The 25208-nt window shown below is 36.3% G+C and overlaps 1 protein-coding gene across 1 annotated transcript in view; it reads left to right on the top strand.

Moving 5' to 3' along the window:
• Positions 1-25208, top strand: part of LOC111144889 (PDZ domain containing 8) — a 78795-nt gene that overhangs the window by 2356 nt on the left and 51231 nt on the right. The window contains exon 2 of the mRNA XM_022499472.1: positions 21958-22083. Coding sequence (XP_022355180.1) covers positions 21958-22083 — 126 coding nt within the window. The remainder of the gene's footprint in view (positions 1-21957; positions 22084-25208) is intronic.

The following is a 25208-nucleotide window of genomic DNA, read 5'->3' as shown; positions in this document are numbered from 1 at the left end:
ACCAGTAAGATGTTTATTTATAGTAACATGTTGCTAAGAAAGTAATGAGAAAAAATTACAGATTTTGGTATTCTGTTTTCTGGGTAACTTTCAGGTAATAAAATTTGAGTATGCTCTTATTTGGGGGGTTATTTGCAGAATTGATTATTCTGCAAAGAAGAATTAGGTGGCAATTAGGTTGGCTATCATTTTGAGGGTTCTTGGTTTGTTTGTTTTTTTAAATGTAGATTTGGAATTCAGTTAAATCTGAAGGAAATTATGAATAGCAGGTGTGGAGACATTAGTGGGTTTTATTGCTTTCATTTACTATGTCCGAAGAGATTTTTTAAAAACATAGCATGTGTCTGGTTATGTATGATAGTTCAAATTTTAAACCTTACACATTAAGCAGTCACCTCCAGAAATGTGCACGCTTGTGCTCTTTATATTAGAAGGCATTTCAGGTGGTAAATCAGTAAATACTAACAGAACTTACCACTTAATCTGCATATGTTTGTTGTACACCTGCTATGTGCTTATCATTGTTTAGGTGTTGGGGCTTCAGTACTGAACAGCCTCAACCATTGTGGAGCCTAAAGTTTAACGAGAACTGAATTAGCAGTACTTAATATGATTTAACTAGAATGTGATTGATTAATGGAAGGTTGAAGTAACTAGGCAGCTGATTTTAGGTAAGTAAAGGAAAATAATAGGAGTGTGAAGATGAAATGGGCTGCTCCAGGAAGTGTTGAGTTCTCTTGTCTATGTAGCTCTTTGCCAGAAATATTTTAAGCTACTGATGTTGTGGAGCGGATTCAGATTTCAGTTAAGAGAATGAATTAAAATACATTTAAGATGTATCACAATTCTCATAATGAGAATTAAAGTAGCTGTTGTTTACCCTTTTATATAGACGAGGGAGTAGTGCTCAGAGTAGTTAAATAACTTGCTTAAAGTCACACAGCTGTTATGTAGTGAATTCCAGCCCTGATAAAGCCAGAGCTACCTTTTTCCATTCAACTCTGTCACCTTGTTCTTAACGTTTTGTTTTTTGTTTTATAAAAGTACAGTATCAATATAACATAAATATATGGAGGTAACTTTACAAATCAACTGAGAACTCTGAGAAGAGTGTAACTAAAGATTTTTTTTCTTACATTGGAAATTTTGAGAGCGGATCCTTTAAAGGTTAAATCTTTGGGTGCTGCCCCACATTTCTTTTTTAATCCAGCAGATTTTGTTTCCAAATAGAAGGTCTGCTAGTTTATCGTCTTTAGCCATCTAATCTACTTAGAGCTAAAGCAGTAAAGAAATTTCTATTGAGTCCTAGGATCTTTTGGCACTTTAATTATTATATAACAGAAATACCTTGCCAGTTAACGTTGTTACTTCTCCCCACCCTTTATTTAATTTTCCATTTCATGTTGCTAAAGTGAAGGTGGCCTTGAGGAATGCCAGTTCCTGATGTCTCAGTCTAGAGATTCAAGGAGTTCAAGTGGTTGCTTTCTAAGGATTGTGATGATTAACTCTTCATTTTATCCAACTAACATAGTTTGTAAAACATTATAATATTTTTAAAAGAATTATAATGTTACACATTTCCCATATATTATAATTTAGTCTTACTAATATAATTCTAAGTTCATCTTCCTCAAATGTTGTTTTGAATTTTTTCCCTAAAATGTATACTTTAAAATAGTAAATTAAAGTACTAGTATTTGGGGGGGGTTACCAAGTTTTTTTTTTAATTAACCCAAAAATTAGTCTTAGGAAAGAAATATTACCACTAATATTTATGATTACATGAAATCTGAGTAATAGTCTGGGGAAGTTTAGAATTTGGGAGTCACCTACTTGAGATTCTTACTGATGCTTCTCTTCCTAGACTGTTATTGCTATGTTTTACCCCTGGTTGCATACTGAAAGGCCAAATTCTGTTTGCAGGTACTTTTTATTCGGCCTCATGGTATTTTTGTTTGTTTGTTTCGTAATTGCCAATACTTTAAAAGGGAATATTTTGCATGATTTTGGATTTCTGGCTTCTCTTAGAAGACATTGGATGATCTCGTTGCACCAGGCCTGCATTCCTTATAGCAATAACAGGTTGGAGAAATAGGTCTGGTAGCAGCTGCAGGAAGTTCTTATGCCTGGTTTATAGTCCCCACCTACTTGCTAATGGTACTTGTCTGGCCTGGCATCATATGAATTTGAGATCCTTCCTAAATAGGGAGTAATACTGTTGCTAATCAGTGAAAATGGGAAGTACTGGATAGTAAAGGGCGATAATTATTACCCTTCTTTAAACATTATTATCTTTCAAGGGACTTTCATTGAACAATTTTATTTTATAAAAGACTTTGATATAATGTTGAATTTTTTTTAAAAAATCATTCTACCTGAAGTTTTTAAAGAATCCTTCGAAACATTTTCCATTCTCTGCAGTATATTGGTAGTAAGTGCACAGTAGCTGTTTCTCAGTTGAGTGTGGTGGATTTTTGCTTTGATGTCAAGTGGGTCATTAACTATATACAAATACTTCTCTGATCTACAAATAAGGAGACATCTACTTGTTGATTTTTGAATTTGATGAATGCGTGTGGAACACATATTTGGGGGAAAACTTCACTCTTCAGGTTCATGGAATATCTTCTGAATATGGCTATTTTTGTCATAACTGTTCCTTTACTTGAAATTTTTTGAATATTCCTGCTGACTAGAGATCAAGGAGGACCACTGTCCCACCAAAGGCAAAGACTGGACTGTATTTAGTTAGGTAGAGCTTCTTAACATGTTTTTATTTACCTGTGTCTTCTCTAAGTATACCATTAATTTCAGAGAACTAAATTAGGCTTGGTCTGGAAAGCCTCATACTGTATAATGTGGTTTGTAATTGAATTATTTTTTCTTTGTCTTCTGAGATGAGGAAGAAAAACATTTACTCATACCATTAATTATAGCTTTCTCATTTTACTGATTATTTGAAGTAAAGTTTTTTTTTGGTGTTTTTTTTTTTTTGTTTTTTAAGATTTATTTGTTTTAGAGAGAGAGAGAGAGAGAGAGTGCAAGCACATATGTGGGAGGGGCAGAGGGAGAGGGAGAGAGAATCTCAACCAGACTCCGCTCTGAGTGTGAGCCCGACACAGGGCTTGATGGCAGGACCCTGAGATCATCATCTGAGCTGAAACCAAGAGTCAGATGCTTAACCGACTGCGCGGTTTGAGTAATCATGACTCAAAAACTTTCAAAGTGAATCTACTGACAGCTGACAAAATCATTTGTAAGTGTCCTGTAGTATATTTATTCACTTAACTCTTCCATACACTTTATGTGGACAACTCTTAAAGGGTGTCTTAGGTTGGAAAATATTTTAAAATAGCTTCCAAAATCCTTAGTGATTGTAGGAATTATAGTTTTACTTACTAACATCAGTAGGAAATATAACCTTTGATACTTTGGGAGAGTACAGACAGGGACATTATTATATCACTGTAGCTGTAATGGAGTAATGATGTGGTAGTAGCTAGTTTTTTAATCTGTTGTGCTTTGGTTTTCCTGCTTCTTAGATGAATATCTATATAAACAGAATTGAAAGATCATTGTCTTAGATAAATAAAATTGTTTTTAAAATACTTATTTTCAGTAACTGTTCCCTAAAGACTAGCATACCTAGCGTTATGGTAGGTGTGGTGAAGGATTAAAATGGTTATAATGTAGTTCATGCTCTTAAGCTGGTTAGTCTTTCTGGAGAAAACAGAGAACAGTTGAACCTCATTATAATGGCATCTTGAATATACTTGAGACCTTCCGTTTTGTGAGGAACAGAAAGAGGAGAGCTCAGTATCTCTTCTGATGAATGTGTCGTATAATATTTTGTGACCTTAGGTCCTTGGTACACCTAAATATACTCCCATTAATTCTGGTTTTACTTTTTTCAAGTGGGGTTTTCTTAAGCTTTTTTGTGATTTGGACATTTATAACACTTTAGATGGAAAATAACATTGATAAATTAAATCTCTGCCCTAGAAACGATTCACACATTGAAGGAAGAAGAGTTAATTATGAGGAGACTATAGTTTCTAATGAGTAACGTGCATGTCTGCTGGCTGTCCAGGAAAACCCCAGTTAGTTTCTGGAAATAACCAAAGCCAATCATTATAAAGTAGATTATATGGGAGGGGCATACCCACTGATCAAACACTTAATATTGAGTTATAAATATCACTGATGATCTATCATATGAGGCACAGGCCAGGATAATAAAATCAGTTTGCTAACTATATGCCAGGGACTGTGTGGGCAGTTCTGTACACTTGCTGCCACAATACTTGAAACTACTGTGTGGGAGAGTTTAGAATCTACAGATGTGGAAACTTGAGACTCAGAGGAGGTTAGTGACTTTCTCAAAAAAAGGGTCTGTGTTATTTCTGTAGAAGTGAACAACTGTTACTCTAAAACAAGCTGGTGTTAGTCCTTTTGAGTTAAGCATGGTTTTTACATTTTTAAACTTTACATTTAAAGTTAATCAAAGAAGAAGAAGAATGTGAGACACATCATATGCACCCACGGATTCTAAAATATTTATTGTCTGGCCTTTTGTTAAAAAAAAAAAGTTCTAAACCTTTAAACAAAAAACCCTAAAAAACAAGACAAAAACTATGCTTAAAATGCCTACAAAAAAGGAGCAGAGGTACGTATATGTTGAAAGGTACTTTTTTTGAACGTTTCATCTTTTTGGAGTTTGGAAAGCTAATGAGAAATGTGGCTCTCTGCAGAAAAATGCATAAACAAATTTTCATGTGATTTCATGAAATTTATAGAATACTTAGGGTGCTTAGACTCCAAGTTGAATAATAAGCACAGACAGAAGGATACAACTTTGTTGCCATAAGTATAACTAAAACTAACATGGTTAAATATTAAACACTTTAATAATTTTGTTGGCCTTCTTAGAAGGCATACGGGACTCATATGGCTCAGGCATTCCTAAAAAATCTCTATCCAACGAAGTGTAACCAGTCACTCTTTCTCTCTCTCTTTTTTTCTCCTCTTAGTAAGATTCCCTATAGCAGGCTGAGGCTTTTTGAATCAGTTGTTCAGTAAGAATACTCGACATTCAAAGATAGAGTTTCTACCACTCAATACCATGTTTAGAAGTTAAATATTGACCTGACATTTCTTCCTATCAGATTCTTTCTTTTCTCAGAACAGTGTCACCAGGAAACAAGTGCCATTAAATCCCTTTGTTCCATTTCTAGAGTCATAGGACCTACCAACACTTGGCATGGCATCAAAGAACATCATACCTCACTGGAAAGTCATAAAGCAACTACCTAGTTATTAGTACAAGTTTTACAGAAGTTTAGTTTGAAAATGTTTCTTGTCAGATTGCTAAGACTTGTCTAAAACCACATACTTATTGTACTTGTACCAGTGAAAATGGAGGAATATGTGTTAATTATTTATCTTCAGATGAGTGGAACTACAGGTGCTAAGTAGAGACTGTCACTATTATTTCAATTATCAAATAATTGAAATTATTTTATCCTTTTGGGTTGAGGCTATAGGGAAGTACTTAAATTGTATATTCCAGTTGATAGAGCTTTGGGGGTAAAATGTACCTGACTTTAGCACTCTCCCAAGCAAGAGCCCTTGAACAAGAGGCCTTATCTTCCCTAGTCTCAGTTTCCATATCTGTAAAATGGAAATGGAAATAATATCTATCTAATTGGTGATATTAAATGTCACATATATGATATCTGCTGAATAAAAGTATCTTCCCTTTGGTAACTAATTGAATGTACATATTTATTGATTATCCTACGTCTGTCAGACATATTACTCAAGATGTGTCAGACATTTGCTAGGTGACACTTGTTTCCCCTTTTAAAGGAATGATAAGCTTGTTGTAAAAATTCAGATAGAAAATATGAAATATCAAAGTGAGAAATCTACTTAATATCTTAAAATGGTTAAATTCAGGGACTATTCTCCCATACTTTTTCTTAAATATAGGATAATTTTTTATTAATTAATAAAAACAGGATCATCCCTTTCTTAGCATCTTGCCCTTTTTTTAAAACTTACTGTATCTCTGCTTTTCCAAATATACCGACTTCATTTGTTTTAACAGGTTCTTAGAAATACATTGATCAGAAGTGCTAGAAGTTAACCAGTTCCTTACTGATTTTTTTCATTTTTCTAACTAATATAAATAATGATACCATAAACATCTTCTACCTTTATCTTTGTAGATAATCAGTTTTTTCTTCTGATTATTTCTTCAGGTTGTTTTTTGTTTTTTGTTTGCCGTATTTTTTGCAAATGCTCAAATAGTGTTTAGGAACATAAAAAAATTGAAAATGTGCTCCTTTCTCTTTTAATTCCATCCCCCAATATATCCAGTGTTAAATTTGATGTATACACATAACTCTGCTCAGATACGTATTCAGGCCTCTTGCATGCTGAGGAGGTTCCTCTCTTTTCCTCTCCTTCTTCCTCTTTCCTTAACAATACCGTGAGGGAGTATTATAATAAATGTGACCCTGCAGATTGGTTTGTAAGAGTATAACATGGATATCCCTCCTGGCAGTTTGTATAGGCCCATCCCATTCGCCATTTTATTTCACTCCTGGTCATGTCTCCAGCTTTGACCTTATCTTCTATAACTCTTCCTTTTACTTAGTCTATTCTGGCCTCCTGGCTGTTCTCACCCTCCATGCATGCGCCCATCACAAGGGTTTTCCTGGTTTTTCTTTAGGAATGTTTTCCCCACAGATAGCCAGAGAGCTCACACCATCATTTTTCATGTCCCTGCTGAAATACCATCTTTTGATTATTCTATATGAGAAAGCACATTCCCCCTTTAAATGCCAGAACTTTTTTGTGTATAAACTTTTTATTGACATATATATGTGTGTGTTTGTGTGCATATGTGTGTCTGTGTGTGTCTGTCTGTGCAGATAGAAACTGTCCAAATCCTGAGTGTATGCTTGATAAATTTTCACAAAGTGAACTCAGCTATGTAACTGAAGTACTGGAATTTTGAATTCATTCTAAAGAGCTCTGTATTCTTTGAAGTTCATAAACAGATACATGTAACATATTTAACCTTTTTTTTTAAAGGGTAGAAGGTTGTTATTATAAACACAGTTAGGCTGCTGATATGTAACCTAATTCTGATTGTAAAATCAATATTGACGAGGAGTACCTCCTCCCTTTACACACACACACACACACACACACACACACACACACACAGATTATGCTGATTGTAAGTGTCCAGCAATTCACAGTGCTGAGTTAAGGTCTGTTGGGCACCTTAGGGGCACCAGCTCTCCTTTCATTTCCACAAAAACAAAACACGAATGTATTTGCAGTCTTCTCTGACACTCCAGAAGCTGTGGCTTTTAATTTCACACTCTTAGAAAAGGTCAATGTAAACTATAGATGATCCTTTCCTTGGACTGATATAGAGTAACAGTAAAACTAATTTTCACTAATCTGGTGCATAATTATCAATTTTCATGAAACCAGCAGAATGGTTAGTACAGGTATTTTTTTCTTCTCTAATCAAAACATTGGGTATTTATGCCCATGAATTCTTCATGTATTGTTGGGAGAATGGAGGTGATGATATGGTGGGTGGAGTACTGAGATGTCTGTGCTTTGGTTTGCATAGCTTTGAGAAAAGAGCTAGAAAATGTCCCTCTGCCCAGTGTAATTAGTCCTTATTGGTATGTACTTAAAAACAAGAAGACTAGGGGGTCGTCAGTTGGGTGGCTTAGCTGGTTAAGCAGCTTCTCTTGATCCCAGCTCTTGATCTCAGGGTCGTGAGTCCAAGCCCCTCACTGGGCTCTACACTCGGCCTGGAGCCTACTTAGCAAACAAAGAAACAAACAAGAATACTGTGGTTAGCCCAGTAAAAATGTTTTGTTTGGGCTTTTTCCTTTGTGTTAAGTATCTGTATGCATACAGATATTTAAATAGGTATTTGTGACCTCAGTATGTTTAGAAATGGTGTTTCCTGTAGGATCAACTCCCATATTGTACCTGTATAATCTGCAATTATAAGTAACTATTGTTTTTTGCTGTAAAATCTTAAATAATAATAATGAGGACATATTTCTATTTAGTAGCTGGCTACAGAAATCTGTATTTTAAAAAAATAACTGTGTTCTGTTCTTAAATACAGCCTATTTCATGCAGACATCAACATCTACTAAATAGTGCACCTGGTGTTTGTGTTGTGTGCTTACTGTCTTTTTCACACAATAGTCTTTCATATATACTCAGTTATACTCCTACTCATTACTAAGGATGATCGTGGTTGCTGACTACACAGTCTTGCTACGTTAGTTATTTGGTCAAGCAAGTAAATAATTCAAAGCTTTTAGTTCTGTGAAACTTGCTGTGGCTGAAGTAAGAGCCATCTGTCATAACTAATTTCAATGTATGATAATCATTTTTATAATGCACTGAAAACCTCATTTTGTTTTTATCATAAGTATAATATTCTGTAAGATTTAGGACAGGTGATGTTATTTTAATATTTGGAAAGGTCATTAGTTCTCAGTATTTAACTTTGGGTTTTAAACAGGACTAAAGTTTGACATGGAAAGAATTTAAATGTTTGTAGCAAACCACATGTCCTTATATTTACTAATTCTGAAGTGGTAGATAGTACAGATTTTATGTAGTTCAGGCATGTTGAAATTAATCAAATTTAAGGAGAAAATTCCTGACAGTCTTAGTCTGTAATAAAGCCCATGAATACAATTTATCTAAATTATAGGCCATTTTTTTTAGTAATTGTTTATTTGAAATATTTGGGTAAATTATTCAAAATGTTTGGATTTTTTTAGTGCTATAGACTTAGGATTTGGACTTGTTATTTCGAAAATCGTGCCAGTCAAAAAGCATTTATTAGGCCAGACTTTCTGGTAATAATTGTTGGAGCCTTGGGGATACTTTGTGCAGTTAAGGTTTCTTTCAAAAGTAACTCAGCCTCTTTGTCTTGCAACAACAGGATTAGATGGCTGGGAATTTCTCTTTTACTTCTGGAATTACTATTGATTTGTTGATTTAGTGTATTTTTAGGCAAGTCATGCAACTTGTTATTTTTAAGACTGAATGAAATAAAAAGTTTTAAAAATTCTTAGAAAAAGGAATTATGTAATTATGAGGTGGCATTATTCACTTATCTTATTTGTGTAGAGGTCTCATGCAGAGAGTCTCTCAAATGTGCAACTACAATAGTAAGTAAAAATTTAGTAATTTCCAACTTTAGGTAAGAGAACCAGAGATACAGATAATATTAAAACCATTTATGTTTCAGGATATGCTGTGCTACTTTTATTTGGATAGAGAAAAAATTAGGAGAAGCTGGACATTTATATAACCTTAAAGAATTAACTTTTCTCCTGATTTCTCTTGTTTAGATCTTTTGCTGTTCCTTCATGTCTCTAGTGGAGTTTTGTCTGTTTGATACATCTAACTGGCTTAAGATCAGACATCTGTATTATGTACGTCATTGGTTATGTCTTTACCATAGTAGGGAAGTGATAATTTTTGCTTTAAGATGTTTTCTCTTTACGCAGTAAACTAAGTCTTAAGAAGAGACTCAGTTTACTTCATAAGTAAACTTTGTCCAGGGCACTATATACTGTAAAGAGAATTAGTGCTAAGAGGGAATAAATAAAACAGCCCTTCCTTCGAGATTTTTTTTTTTTAATCTAGTACTGAGAAACAATGCACTTAAAGTAAGATAGAGGGTTAAAACTTAGAGTTTAAGAATTGCCATGATAGCTGTTAACCTTCTAACTTAAGTGGTTTTCAGAGTGTGGCTTGGGGACCACTTTGGATCTCCAAGACCCTTGCAGAAGGGGTCTACTATGTCAGATCCATTCTCATAATAATTCAAAAAAAAGTGCTATTTGCATTTTTAGCCTTATTCTTTCACAAGTGTACAGTGGGGTTTTCCAGGAGTTACATAATGTGTGATGATGTTATCACCCTGACAGCAAATGAAATGTGAGCTTGTGTATTCTTCTGTTTAAAATAATGTTATTTTGGGGGGCACCTTGGTGCCAGAGGGAGAGAGACAAGCAGACTCCCTGCTGAGCAGGAAGCTGTGGGTGGGATGTGGCTTGATCCCAGGAAGAGGATTATGACCTGAGCCTGGAAAGAAAGATGCTTAACCAACTGAGCCACCCAGGCGCCCCTAAAAGTGTTATTTTTAATTTCTACTGTGGCAGATGTATGTATAAACCATATAAACAGTCGGTCTTTATATTCCTTAATTTTTTTAAAATGTGTAGGGGTCCTGTGAGCAAAATACTTAAAAACTGCTGCTCTATTGTTATTTATTGTTACCATATGGGAAGGAGATATCCCTGTTGCATCACTCTCTGAGTCAGCTTTAATGAACATACATACATCCATTATTTTCAATTGATTTATAGTATTTACATCTTGGTGTTATAAGGAGCACAGGTTTGAGTGGATCTGTTGCAGTTATGATTATGAAAGCCACTTGAACTTCCTCATCCTTTGTTTCTTCATATGTAAATAAGACTTACAGTGTTACACATTGTTATGAGTCATGAGAATCAAGGATGTATATGAAAATATTATATCATTCACAGACATGCTAGAAATCAATAAAGTAGTAATTTTTATATTCTTTTATACAAAGGTGTGTGTTGGGGGAGCTGGTAGAGAGGAGTAGGAGTTTGGATTTGAGGATGGTTCTAGTGGTTCTTCCTTTTCTCCCCCTGCTTTGTGAAAGCTGAGAATTTCAATTTTATTTATCATAGGCTATGGTAAGGGACCCTCATGTGTGAGTTGTGATGAACATAAAAAGACAGGAGATTTATCAAACATATTCAAGAGGGTTACTTTGGTTGCTGAGTGGTTCATCTCATTTGATACTGTATCTCTCCCATGCATCAGATATCAGTTACCATTGAACTCAAAGGTGAGTTCTATTATGAGGGACCTGTGGCCTCTGTTACCACTCTTTTATTCATTGTATACAGTGTATATCTAAAACCACATCAGAAAATTGTGAAGCATTTTAGATCTTGATTATTCTGTGCAGAATTAGGAGTTTGGATAAAAGTGAATATTTCCTATTAAGTAGAGGATAGGTGGATCATGGGGAAGAAATTTTTATAACTGTGTTTGTTGTCCTTATTAGTTTCATAATTATTCATGGGTACTTTTTTCTCCTTACAAGTACAGGAATTAAAATCACTTTCCCAAGTATAGACTCTGTCAGCATGGTACACACCTAGGAATTCCATAAATAGAACAATTCTCCATAGTTTTCCATAAGTCAGTGTCTTTTACTATATTCAGCTTTAATATATGCTTCAGTTATAAAGCTTAATGATGGAGAGGCAGAAGAGTAACGCCTGAGGTAGGGAGGCATGCTGGCTGTTACTAGTTTCCTTGCACTTGCAAGTTGATATTCTCAAGAAAGAACACAATTTTTAAAAAATCAACTGGTGTGATGACTGAAATCATGGCCATTTGGAATCTAATCTCCAAGGAAGGCCAACAGCTATGACCTTGAACATCATACTTGGTGAATGCTGACTCCTAAAATGGTTGTTTTTGGAAGGGAAGGAGTTTGCTCTGTGGTATGTCTCTAGGAGACCAACCTTAAAATAGATAAATAGAAAGTTTGGTAGGAAATATTTCTGGAGCACCTCCCTGTGCCTAATGCTTTATGTGAATCTTCTCATCTAATCCTTACAGTAACCTTATAATATAGGTAATTATTATTATCTTACTTTTACAGATGAAGAAACTGAGGCTCTCAAAGTTGAAGTAGCTTTCCCAAGGTCTTAAGCTAGCAGATGTAGGAACCAAAATTCAAAACCCAGCACTGACTCTAAAACTTGTGTGCTCAACAGTGCTTTAAACTGCCTTGTCAAAAAGAAGCTGAGGAGTAAGGGATGCTGATTGCTTTTTATTCTTTAACGTAATTTTTATAACAGCTCTGTCAGCTGGTTGTAGTTTTTCCTATGAGGAAACTGAGGCTTATGCCCACGGTTATGTTGCTAAGACATGGCAGAACAGGATTCCAAGCCAAACTGTTCAAGCTCTAGAGTCTGCTCTTACCCGCTATTCTCCAATAGCTGTCATGTATGTTTCTTTTCTTCCGGCAGCTAACAATTTAGTTGGGAGGAAGGGTTGGTGTGAGGGAGAGCTAGAGAGAAATAGGTGAACAGGGTGATTAGCACATAGGGCTTTTAGAACACAGGTGAGGAAGCGATACCAGGTGGAGGGGACAGTTTACAGAGAGGAGGTGACTTTGAAATAGAATTTGAATGGTGGAAGAAGCTTACCATGGGGGGACTAGTTATGGGATCACAATGGTTAGCAGGCAAACAGTCTCTCAGGAGAAACAATATGGCAATACTAGCCTTGGTAAGCATGGAGGAATTTGGTGCATGAATTTGTAATGTATTATCAATCAAATTAAGTAAAATTGAAAATTTGCAATTTAGTTTCATGGTTTACTGATACAGAAAATTAAGAGTATTTTGAACCACTCATATTTTGTTTTCTCTCTAGCTTGTATGTAGTTTTGTGTTGGTGTGCCATACTTTGTATGATAATGTGTGCCGGAAAAGTTATAGTGAATTGAGGTTTTGTAATGATACTTATATGCAGCAGGGGAATTCATTATTTGAAGGAATACTATGAAGAATAATAAATGAAACATTTTGAAAATGATCACCCCTGCTTTATCTAGTTTAGGTATTTGGTTTAGGAGAATTTGGAGCACATTTAGATTATTTAGTTCCTAATTTGAGAGAGCCAAGATTGTTGGACTGAAAGGCAAAAACCACACAGAACTCCCAATTGCCTCTTGAGAGCTGCTTGCTCTGCTCTCTTCCTCAGGCAGGATGTAGTGTTGTTTGTATACCTGAGCATGAAATAAGACTCTAGTCTGAATGCCTGACTTTGGTCTCTCTATTCTCAAGTAAGTACATTTGTGGAAAGGGATGAGATGACATTGGAGCTAACCAGCTAAAGGATAGTTTGTTTATCTTTGGACACAGGAGGATGGGATAGAAGTATAGTGTTGGTGGGAGAAATAGCAAAGGAACTGGAATCAGGACATTGTATGGTTATCTTTAGGGATCCAGTGAGGCAAAGGGGAAGCCAGTTTGATAAGACGTGGAAGAAAACCAGAATTTGTGTGTCTGTTACACAACAGGAACTCCACTAGGTGTTTCACATGTGTGAATTCTCTAAGTCTTGTAATAGTCCTATGAGGTAGTTTTTTATTAAAAACAAAACAAAACAAAACAAAAAAACCAGCAGACTTTTGTTTGGGATTTTAAAAATACTCTTTTTAAGAAGAAGAAACCTAATTTGGGAAATCACAATCTTCTAAGTAACCAGTGAAAATCTGAGCCAGGTCAGGGGACAACACAAACTAACAGTGGAAGAGACATCTTAGCAATACCATAGAGGGGAATAGAGGTGGAACTGGTCAGTTGTGAGAAGGGAAAGAGTAGAGTGTAGCTGCAGGTTCCCCAGTGTCTGTGAAATCCACAGTGCCAGTAAGAAAATAGAATGGAGCAAGTTTGAGGAAAAGGTGTCTAATTTACTTTTAGGCATCAATAGTAGAACTTGGAGAAACAGTGAGAGCAAATGACGTTGCTAAAAAAATGTATAGAAGAGAAGGGAGACAGGAGGAGAGAACTGAAGTTGTTTTAATGTGCAGAAAAAAGCCCTTTTAATTCTTCCATTATGGAAAATTTCAAACTTACTCAGAAGTTAAGAGAATAGTTCAGTAAACCCCCGTAATCCATAGCAGTCATTAATTTATGGCCACTTTTGACCATCTCTGTGTCCCCACACTCCCCTCCCCTGATTATTTTGAAACAAATCTCTAAGAGTTGGGATTCTGTGATTCTGACTTTTGTGTTGTTTTCCCTCCTTGACAAGGTCTTGTCCAGCTTCTGTCTGAGTATTTCTAGAGATAGAAAATATGCAGTGCAGTGAAATAGCTGTGCCTTTTTTTTTTTTTACTTGCTCTAATTGTTAGTAAATTTTTCCTTTTATTGAGCTGAAAACGAGCAGATTTATTATTTTGGCAAAGACACACAAGCCCATGCTGAAGTCAAGAGTAGATTTAGACCTCAGACTATTTTTATATTGGGTTTGTAGTAAACCCTCTTTCTCTAAAGATCACAGTGTTTGCAAACAGTTTTACTGCTGCCATGTGATGGAGATGTCACCAGCTGGCGTTCAGGGTGCTTCTAGAGCATTCTTGAAAAAAACATCTTAGAGAAAAAAAGTATTTTAAACATTAAAAAAGATTCAGATCCGCAGAAGAAGGCTTGGCTTCTCTTGTAGGTGTAAAATTTAAATACTGCATATTTTTAAAATGTTACCAAAGTAATGTACATTTTTAAATTAAACATGGTATTTCTTTTAAACTTCTATAGAAATACAACTAACCCCTTAAAATGTGCACTAATTATAAAATTCAGTTCAGTGCATTTTTACAAAGTGAACAGAAGATACAAAGTGAACAGAAGAGCATTCAGAACAAGCAAATAGAATATTACCAGTTACTACCCTCCCTGTTGTGCCTAAAAGTAGCTACTATCTTTACATCTACTACCATTGCTTTAGGGTTGGTTTTATTTATCTGTTTTTGAACTTTATATAAATTGAACCATACTATATGCACTCATTGTTTTTCTGGATTCTTTACGTAGTGCAGCAGTATATTTGTGAAATTAATCCATGTCATTGTGTACGGTGGTAGTTCGTTGTATTTGCTGTGGAGTATTCCACTGTGTACCTTAGTTTATCCCTTAGTTTATCCCTTCTGTTTTTGAGGAACCATTGGATAGTGCTGTTATGATTATTGTTATACATTTGTGGGCATTTCTACTGGCTATATCTAGGAGTAGGTTTGCTGGGTCACAGGTTATGTATCTCTTCAGGTTTAGCAAATATTACCACAGAGTTTTCAGAGTAGTTCTGATAGTCTACACTATCAGTTTCACATCTTCTCCAGCACTTGGTTTTTTTTTTTTTTTTTCATTTTAGTTAATGTACATAATTTAAAAATTGAATTTAAAAAATTGAATAAAAAAGGACTTAAAATGAAAGTCAGCAGTCACTTCCCTAAACCCTCTACTTTCCCCACTTAAGTCATACTCTTCAGAAGCAACCATTTGTAACTGTTTCTGTTTGGTTTTTTTTTAAGATTTTATTTATTTATTTGACAGACAGAGATCACAAGTAGGCAGAGAGGCAGGCAGAGAGAAAGGAAGGGAAGCAGGCTCCCCGCTGAGCAGAGAGCCCAATGCGGGGGGGGGGGGGGGGGGGGGGGGCTCCAATCCCAGCACCTTGGGATCATGACCTGAGCCAAAGGCAGAGGCTTTAACCCACTGAACCACCCAGGCGCCCCACTGTTTCTGTTTTTAACAGCTTTTAAGAGGCACTGATTAAGAACACAGATTTGGGAGCCTGACTGCTTAGATTCTTACTTTGGCTACACTGCTTACTAACTGTATAACCTTGAGCAAGCTGCTTAACTTCTGCATCTCCATTTCCTCATCTACAAAATGGGAATTATGGTATTCATCTCATAGACTTGTAATAATTAATAAATATCATGCTCTTTATACAGTAAGGACTTGGTAAAGTTAGCTTTGCTAATTAATTATGGTGTATTGCTTGACAGTGTTGTATTGCGGTTCTTGATTTAACAATTTCAGACATTGTCTATTGATTAACTTCTTCCCGAGGTAGGTAAGGATTTAGCTAGGTGAAGCCCTCTCTTACCTTCCCTCTACCTTCTCCTAATCCAGGTTTTTTTTTTTTTTAAAATGAATTTTATTTATTTATTTATTTGACAAGAGAGAGCATAGGTAGGGGAAGCATCCGGGAGAGGGAGAAACAGGCTCCTTGTTGAGTGGGGAACCCGATGCGGGGCTCAATCCCAGGACCTAGTCATGACCAGAGCCGAAGGCAGACATTTAACTGACTGAGCCACCCAGGCACCCCTCCTAAGCTAGTTATATCATTGTTTTCAATACATAAACTGAACTACATGCTTATTTCTATATAACTGATGACATTTATGTTCTGTTCAGAGTTGTCTTCCTTGACTAGTCTGTGTGTTTACATTGTTACTCTGTCTGTTTAATTTTTCTTTATTGCAGAGCTACCTAATATGCAGGTTTATGTTTCCTTCTCTATATTCTAATGTAAAAGTCTTTGTGCCATTCAAAGCAGAATGTCCCTAAAACTAAGTTTGAATTCTTTATATTTTACCTAATTGCCTTAGCCAAATTTTCAAGATTTAAATGAAAAATTAACCTCTCCTCTCATTCCTTCTGCCTCTCTTGTCCATTCCCCTTATTTCCTAGAGATCTTCTTGGAGCCTTCTTCACCTGTTCCAGACCAGACTTCTCTCTTGGCTTGGCACATACCTGTCTTCAGAGTGTAGGATGTCCTTGCTTTCTAGACTCGGATCCACTGTTTTCTGGATCATTTTCTTCTTTCTTGCTTTATGCCCTCATTTTGCTGACATTTATTTTCATGCAACTTTGCAATAAAGGATGCAGTCTCCAGCAGTCTCTTTTCTTCTGAACTTGTTTCCTTATCTGTGTGAAATGAAGAAACAGTTTGCAACTGTGCTTCAGCATGTTGCTTTATGGATCAAGAACAATAATATACGTGAGACTGTGAGTGTCCTTGCTGGGTACCTTCAAGCCAGGTTTAGTGCATTATTCCTGCAGAAAACTGGGTGGCAATCAAACCAATCTCAGGAACTATAAACCAGGCTCAGGAGTTACATTTGAGTTCTGTTGTGGACTGAATTGTGTCCCCCAAAATTCCTGTGTTGAAGCCCTAACCCTCAGTGTAATGGTGTTTGAGGTAGGGCGTTTCATGAGGTAATTAAGGTTAAGTGAGGTCATAAGGTTGGAGCCTTAATTCAGTAGGACCAGTGTCCTTATAAGAAAAAACATTGGGAGTGTATGTACAGAGAGTAAAAGCCATGAGAGGACACAGCGAGAAGGTGCCTATATGCAAGTGGAGGAGACCTTACCAGAAACCAAACCTCCTGGTACCTTAACCTGGTACCTTGGACTTTCCACCTCCAGAACTATGAGAAAATAAATTTCTATTTTTTAAGCCACACAGTTTGTGATACTCTGTTTCAGCAGCCCTAGCAGACTAATACAAGTTCCAGTTTTGGCTTCAGTGTATAGTATTTGTGAGACCTCTAAGACCTAGTTAGACCTTAGAATGCCCAGTTTTGGGGTGGTTGTAAGGATTAAGTGAGCAAACAAGTGGCTTTTAGTGATCTGGTAACTGTTTAATAAATCTTTGTTTTTTGTAAGCCTTAAAAGGGGCTAGAAGTTATTTTATCCTTTTTTTCTTATTTAATCAGATAATTCTAACCAAACATTTATATACCAAAGCTACAAAAAGAAATTCTTTCTGTAAACTGGGTTGGGATTTTTCTTTACGGTTTTATTCAGGTATAATTCATATTCCATAAAATTCACCTGTTGAAAGCTTACAATTCAGTGATTTTTAGTATATTCACAGATATTCACCTCAAAAATAAAACCCCCTATCCTTCAGCTGTTCTCTTCCTAACCCTCATATCACTCCAACCCTGAGTACTAATGTACTTTCTGTCTCTATAGATTCTCTATTCTGGATTTTCATATGAATGGAATCATAGAATTTGTGGCTTTAGGGCTTACTGGCAGCCCCTGTTACTTCTTTTACTATTTGTTCTGCTCCCCTCCCTCCCCTCCCCTCTCCTTCTCTCCCTTTGGCATTCCCATTATGTGTGTGTTGGTGTACTTAATGATCTCCCACATTTCTCTAAGGGTTAGTTCATTTTTCTTTATACCTTTTTCTCTTTGTTCTTTGGCTTGCATAACCTCTGTTGCTCTATCGTCAAATTCACTAGTCTTTTCTTCTGCCAGCTCATGTTTATGGTTGAGAGCCCTTTTGGTAAATTTATGTCAGTTGTTAGTTTTCAGCTCTGGAATTCCCACTTTCTTTATTTTAATATACATAATTCCTATATTTTTATATATTCTCTATTTTATATATTTATATATAATATATATATATTTTATATATTCTCTATTTGATATGACATTGGCATAACACCTCCCTTTACCTCCTTAATCATGGTATTAAAATTTTTTGTGAACATATTTGTGATGGCTATTTTGAATCTTTTTCTGTTAAATCCAAAACCTGGTCATTTTCACTGGCAGTTTGTTTTGCCTGTTTTCTGCTTTATGGGTCAGAAAGAAATCTGCTTTCCTGATTCTTTTTATTTTTCACAATTTTTGTTGGAAATTAAATACTTTAGATAATATTATAGCAACTTTGAGCGCTGGTTCCCCCTCAAGCTTTATTATTTATTTGTTTTTTAGTGCTTGCCTGGGTTATTTTAGTGAAGTCTACCCTACACCCCCATTGTGCCTATTGTTTTCACCAGTACCCTAGGGCATATATTGTTCTGCCATCTAATCCAGTCAAATTATGGCTTCTTTGAAGGAATAATTTCTGAGGTCTGTATTTGATACTTGTTCTGACCCCTGGAGACATCTCCCGGCTGTCTTATTTCCTGTAAACTAGGCAGGGTTTATTATAGGCTCTATCTTCATTAAATCCATGAATCTCCTTCCAGTTGCCTGACATCACAACCTCCCTTGTTCTTAAGAGCACACTTAGGTTTGAGCTTCTTAGTTCCTTCGGGAAGAGATTAGGAGTTTTTTTATTTTTTACAGTGTGCCTTTCCGTTTACAGCCCCCTTAGCAAATATTTTGAGCCAGGGCTCTGGAGATGGGAGTGGGAACAGTGGCAAGCTTCTCTGTGACACCCCCACTCTAGAAACAGGTGTGAGGTGGGGGAGTTGGGGGCAGCAGCCTGAGGTAATTTAGGCTTGCCTCTCTTGACATAGACCCATTGCATCATGAGCCAGAGCAAAATGATCAGGGCGCTGGGCCCAAGGTGAAACCTCCCTTCCACAGATGGGGGCAGGGGCAAGGAAGGGAGCTCCCATCCCTGGAATTCAGCCTCAGTACTAGGCAGCCGAAGGCCGAATGAGAAACACTGCTGCTCTTGCTCTTGGGAAGTCTTAGGAAGGCACGGGACCCCCTTCGCCTGGGAGCTGGGGGTGCGCGGCCCGTCTTGGCTGCAGCAGTTTGCGGTGAGTCTCTTCCTTGCTGAGCTCGCTGGAGGGAGCCATCTTGGTGTAGGCACCGAATTCTTACCGAATCTTTGTAGAGTTTCTTGAATATAAGTTCCTTCCTTTGCTGTTTACCCTTAGGGACATGTCAGAAGTTTTATGTGTTTTCTTTCTGGTTTTGTTTCTATTTTAATAATTTCCACCAGTTTTATTGAAGAGAGGGTCCGTGGAGCTCTCTCATTTCAGAAGTTGATCTTTCTGGGTTGGATTTCGAAGGCTTCTGGAGGAGGAAGTACAAGTAGCTTGTTCAGGGAACTGAATGAGAAAACAGTGACATTTCTAAGTTGATAGGTTAACAGGAGAAAAGGTTCATGAATTCTGAGGAAGGATAATGTGGTAGGATAGGGAGGTAAAAGGAAGGGGTAGCCTGCCTTATTGTTTAGATTTCTCTATGGTTTGGGGATACTTAAAGCCTTGGACTTAAAAGTTTTGAAAAGCAAAGTATCCTTAGAGAATGTGAATATGTGGATTTTATTTAGTAGCTTGGTGAACAACTAGCTTTATCTTAGTGTGTTATTAGTAAATGGAATTCAGTTTTGTGATTTTAGTGTACTTTTGTGCATAAACACTTTTAGCAAACGCTGCTAGCGGCATTAATAAATCAAGTTAGACTTAATTCCAAAGAACTTTGAACTCACACACCTGTGGGAAATGTTTTTATTGAATTTTAAGTTTATATATAACAAGAAAAGTTGATTCATAGAGAAGCTATGATTTAGCTGGATTGTTATATTCAAAGTTGATTGTATATAGTAGAGTGATCTTTGTAATGTTTTATGAGTGACATTGATGTGTTCTGTAGGAGCCATAAGACGTGTGTGTTACAAGCACTCAATTACAATAATGTAGTAATAATGGATTTAGTTCCTAATTTTTTTCCTTTTAAAAATTTGATGCCAGTTTCAATCAAATTACTTCAAATGCAAATTCAGGAATTGAGAAGGACTTTCTGCCTTCCCCCTAATTCAGAGGCAGGATAAAAGCACTGAACATTTGTTTATATACCTACTTATCTTTCCCTAAAGTTTTTCCTTTGATCCTGTTAATTAGGAAACTGTAAAACAGTATTTCTCCCTGCTATCAATATCTTTCGGTATAAACTATAGTAAGCTATTAATATATTCTAAATGTTTATTTCATTTTTAGTGTTGGATTTTTATAAATCAGCTCAACACATACTTGAGTCCTGATTGTGTGCATGAGGGTTACAAACAGTGTAAGTCACATTTGAGATTTCAAGGCATAAATGCACAGCAATTTAAATGACTACAAAATAAAGAAGAGTGAAAGCAGTGTGTGCTCTGACCTAAAGCCGATTATAGAAAGTGTTTAGGATTTGGCTAGGCTTTAAGAAGTTGGGAAAACATTCAGTTAGTTCAAAAGGCCTGAAAGCAGGAATGTGCATAATATCTTCAGAGTACATGAAGTGACTACACTCTCTAGATAGGAAGGTTTCTTTTTTTTTCTTTTTAAGATTTTATTTATTTATTTGAGAGAGAGATCACAAGTAGGCAGAGAGTCAGGCAGGGAGAGGGGCAGAGGGGAAGCAGGCTCCCTGTTGAGAGAGAGACCCATGCGGGGCTTGATCCCAGAACCCTGAGACCGTGACCCGAGCCTAAGGCAGAGGCTTAACCTACTGAGCCACCCAGGCACCCCAGGAAGGTTTCATAAGGAAAAATGCCATTAGAAAGATTAATCGTGGTGGACCTTGGATGTGAAACCAAAAACTTTGACGGTCTCTTATTGTGTGTGGTTGGTGAGAAGCCATTGAAGCTGCTATGTCTGGTGACCGTGTGTAAGGTAAATTGAAAATTATAGGCTCCCCACCCCTGAGCCCAATATTCTCTTCATTTTCCTTGTCCTTTGCTTTAATGAAGGAGTATGGATTATATTTCAAATTTCAAATTAAAGTTTTTAAAGCCTGTAGTTCATAACACAAGCGTCTCCATGAAACCCAGAGTATTAAAGAAGCAGCACATATAGGCCTGAATTATTCATAGGTAACTGAAGTGTTTGGGCTTTGATGGAGTCAGACTAGCTTGAATTCTGGTTTTGCCACCCACTGTGTAACACTGAACAAATCCTTTAACTTAGAGAACTCACTATTCTCATCTGGAAAGGGAAGCTAATTCTGTCATCCTCCCAGGTTTGTGAGCATTACATGAGAGAAAGCTTGGAAAGCTCTTAGCACACTGCCTGGCACATAGTAGGCAATTCTGATGAATACCTTTGCCACCATTAGTTGTTGTTATTAATCATTATCATGTACAAATTACTGTGAATTATATTGTTTCCAGGAACACGGTATTCTGAATTTTGATCTTACACTGTAGAAACACTCTTGCCTTCTGGTCCAGAAAGAATCACTGTCCTGTCCCACCCACGTTTCAGGGCCTAATGGTGGTCTTTCGATTTTCTTTTTGTTTTTTATAAGTGTCCTGTCTTGTCAGTGAGGGGATGCCAAAAAAAAAAAAAAAAGAAAACAAAACAAAACAACAACAACAAAAAAACACAGGAGAAGCTGGGTGCCGTAGAGGAGATACCATCCACTGCCAGTTGTAGGGGAGTATGTACGATAGGCTTTGGATTTTTAAAGCTCATGCAGTATTAGATTTTTGTTTTATGTTTCAGGTAGGTTTTGTTAATACTGCTCTTTAAACTGTGGTGTTCATTGTCCAAAAATTTAGACTTATCTTTACTTTTCTCAGGTTTAAGCCGTTTTTTCCATTCCAAACTTCGCAAGGATTTGAAGAAGATGAAGAAGAGCAAATCCATATACAACAATGGGCACTTACTGAAGGCCGCCTTAAAGTTACATTGTTAGAATGTAGCAGGTATGTTCTTTGTTTCCTCATTGCTACATTATGGGGGAAAAGTGCAGTGAAAATATATTTAAGCATGTTTGTGTTTGTTCCCCCTTTGTGTTAATTTATTACATATGATCTGTAAATCTTTAATCACAAATTTCATAAAACTTGTCCTTTCCAGGACAAGTATAAAATATAAACCATATTTTAGAAAGCATTCTAATGGAGAGGATCATTTGTTCCTCAGTAATTTCCAAACTCGTTAGATGCTTTATGCTCTTTTGGCATATTTCTAATTTACTAACCATTGGAGAGCTGTTTATAGTATAATATTTTTGAGACTTGTATGTGATAATTGGAAATACCAATTAGAAATATTTAGAAACTTCTGTGATTCTTAAAATTTTAGAGCTAAAAGGGATCTCAGAAATAATCTTGCCCAGCCTCCTTATTTTACTTTGCCTGCCGTATAGCCTAAACTGTGTTCATTATCTTGCTTAAACTACTTACTGCACTAGCCTCCTTACTTTTCTATTACTGGTTAACAATATGATCACCAGAATTAACTTTTTAAAATGCAAACCTTCTTGTCACTTTCCTGTTTACTTTAATGGCTTCCCTGTTACTAGAATATAGACCCAAATCCTTGCTGTGGCCTGCATGCAACTCTCGCCTCTCTGGCTTCTTTGTCCTCTCAGCCCCTCACTCAGAGTGCCTCAGCGACATGAGCTTTCCGAAAAGAAGATGTTGGCAAACTTTCTCTCTCAAGGGCCAGAGATAGTAAATATTTTAGGCTTTATGATTCACACAGTCTCTGTTGCTCGGCCATATAGTATAAAAGCAGTCATAGACAGTACATGGTATGGCTGTGTACCCATAAAACTGTACATAGGAATTTCACAATTTTTGTGTGTCATAAAATATTCTTTTAATTTTTTTCAATCACTTAAAAATGTAAAAATCTTTGGTAGTTTATAGGCTATGCAAGAACAAGCAGGGGGCTGGATGTGGCCCATGGACCAGAGTTCACTATTCCCTGCCTTAGATATTTTACCATACTAAGCTTCTTGTCTTGACTCCCCACTGTTTTCCAGGCTGAAGACCCTACCCCATTTTCTGCTCCTTGAAACCAGACTTCCTTGATCCACTTCAGTAGCTGCCTCTTTAATGCATCTCCTGATTATTTCAAGTATACTGTCCTTGTGCTACATTTCTATGACTCTTGCTTGTACCATTTATTTGGTTCTTATCACTTCTATTTTTATTTCCAGCCCATAATAAAAACAAGTGCCTGGGTACACAGTTATATGTTGTACCTAATATATTTGTGTCCTTGCTAATAGGTTAATTTTAAGCATACTAATAGTGTGCTAAAGATTTTTTTGTTTTGTCTTATAGCGATTCGGTATTGTACATCATCATGTCAGAAAGACTGAAAAGGAATTCTTTTAGCAAAGAAAGATTAAATATGCTGTAGATTTTGTAAAAGGGACTGTAGTGTACAGTAAAATGACATATATAGTAAAAACACAACTCTACACAAGTCTGAATTTGAATTGGCTAAAGCTAATATGGTATGTAAGCATGAGTATTAAATATCTAATTATAATTAAGGTTTGTCATATTAACATTAGGAAGGACATTTTTCAAGTGATCTGTGTCTAAGGAATTTTGACCTCATGTTTCTTTTTTTCTTTCAGTTAATTTTCTTGTAGATTCACATTTCTTGTAGATTCACAATCATACCATTGGATTATCTTTTCCAAAATAGTCATAGCAACTTTTAAATATTAGAAGGGCAATTTTGGACAAAATTTCTTAACTCTCCTGTATCTACCTAGTCATCTACCCTTTCCCAAACCTTCAAAGATAGCCTTGAAGGAGATTTATTATTCATTTATTCAGCATACATTTGTTTACTATGATGTAGATGATGTGTAATAAAGAGGTAATGTGCTAGGAATTTTTATTTATTTCTATTTATTTAATTTTTAAAGATTTTATTCATTTGAGAGAGAGAGAGAGAGAGCACAAGCAGGGGGAGAAGCAGAGGGAGGAGAAGCAGACAACTTGCTAAGGTGGGAGCCTGACATGGGGCCCGATCCCAGGACCCGGAGATCATGACCTGAGCTGAAGGCAGACACTTAACCATCTGAACCACCCAGGTGCCCCCCTCTGCTTTTTTTTTTTTTTTTTTTTTTTAAGATTTTATTTATTCATTTGAGAGTGTGCTAGGGATTTTTAAAAACTAGTTCTTTTGCCTTAATGTTGCTGGTGAGGTTATAGATTGATTATATTTCTGTTGGTTGTGGCTATTTAATTATAGCTATTGTCGTCACCTTTGTTCACCATTCTTTTGCTTTTTCTGAGATACTGCTTGCTTAAAGCTTTGCTATCAGCCTTGAGCCAAAGAGCTCATGAAGGCACTGAGCAAGTGTAGTCAGGCATTATTTAGGTCGTGTTGGATTGAGATAGCTGGTACAAAGAAAAGCATTACGGTGTGTGTTTGTATCTTACTTTGTTTTAATGAAGAACTGTGTAATGAGTCTCTGAAAGAACACACGAGAAACCAGTAAAAATTCTTACAGGGTGTAGGAGAGGGAACTGGATTGATGATGGACTGGGGGTGAAGGTGAGAGTCAAACTTTTCACTATAAACTTCTATCTTGTTTGATTTTTGTTACTGTATCACTGGTCAAAGGATTAAAAAGTAAAGACCACTGTTTCTAGGGATTTGATACAGAAAGCATGGACAGTAGTTCTTAAGTCTCTCACATTTCTCAAAGTTGAAGGGGAAAAAAGGTACGATATTCTGTTTGTAAGTTCCTCTTGCAAACTTGGGTTATATTGCCATCACCTTCCCCCCAGGTGACAGCTTAATCTTGGGAGGAAGCAGACTATCTAAGTTTTCCAGTCACTATTCTTATAAACCCAGCCATGTAAAGTTACCTAGTATTGTGGTGCTTTGTTACTGTCACACAATTTAAGGATTACTTAAAATTGCTTATGAAGGAAAGAATAAATTACTGTTTTCTACTCATCTCTGCCCTTTTTGTCTTTGAATTGAATTCTAAACATTCTTTTCATATTCTTCTCATTAAAATCTTACTTACAGAAGCGCCTGGGTGGCTCAGTCAGTTGGGCATCTGCAT

The sequence above is a fragment of the Enhydra lutris genome, unplaced genomic scaffold (genome assembly GCF_002288905.1).
Source record: "Enhydra lutris kenyoni isolate GAN:26980312 unplaced genomic scaffold, ASM228890v2 scaffoldscaffold12, whole genome shotgun sequence".
Classification (NCBI taxonomy): Eukaryota; Metazoa; Chordata; class Mammalia; order Carnivora; family Mustelidae; genus Enhydra; species Enhydra lutris.
This window is presented reverse-complemented; position numbering and strand designations above follow the sequence as displayed.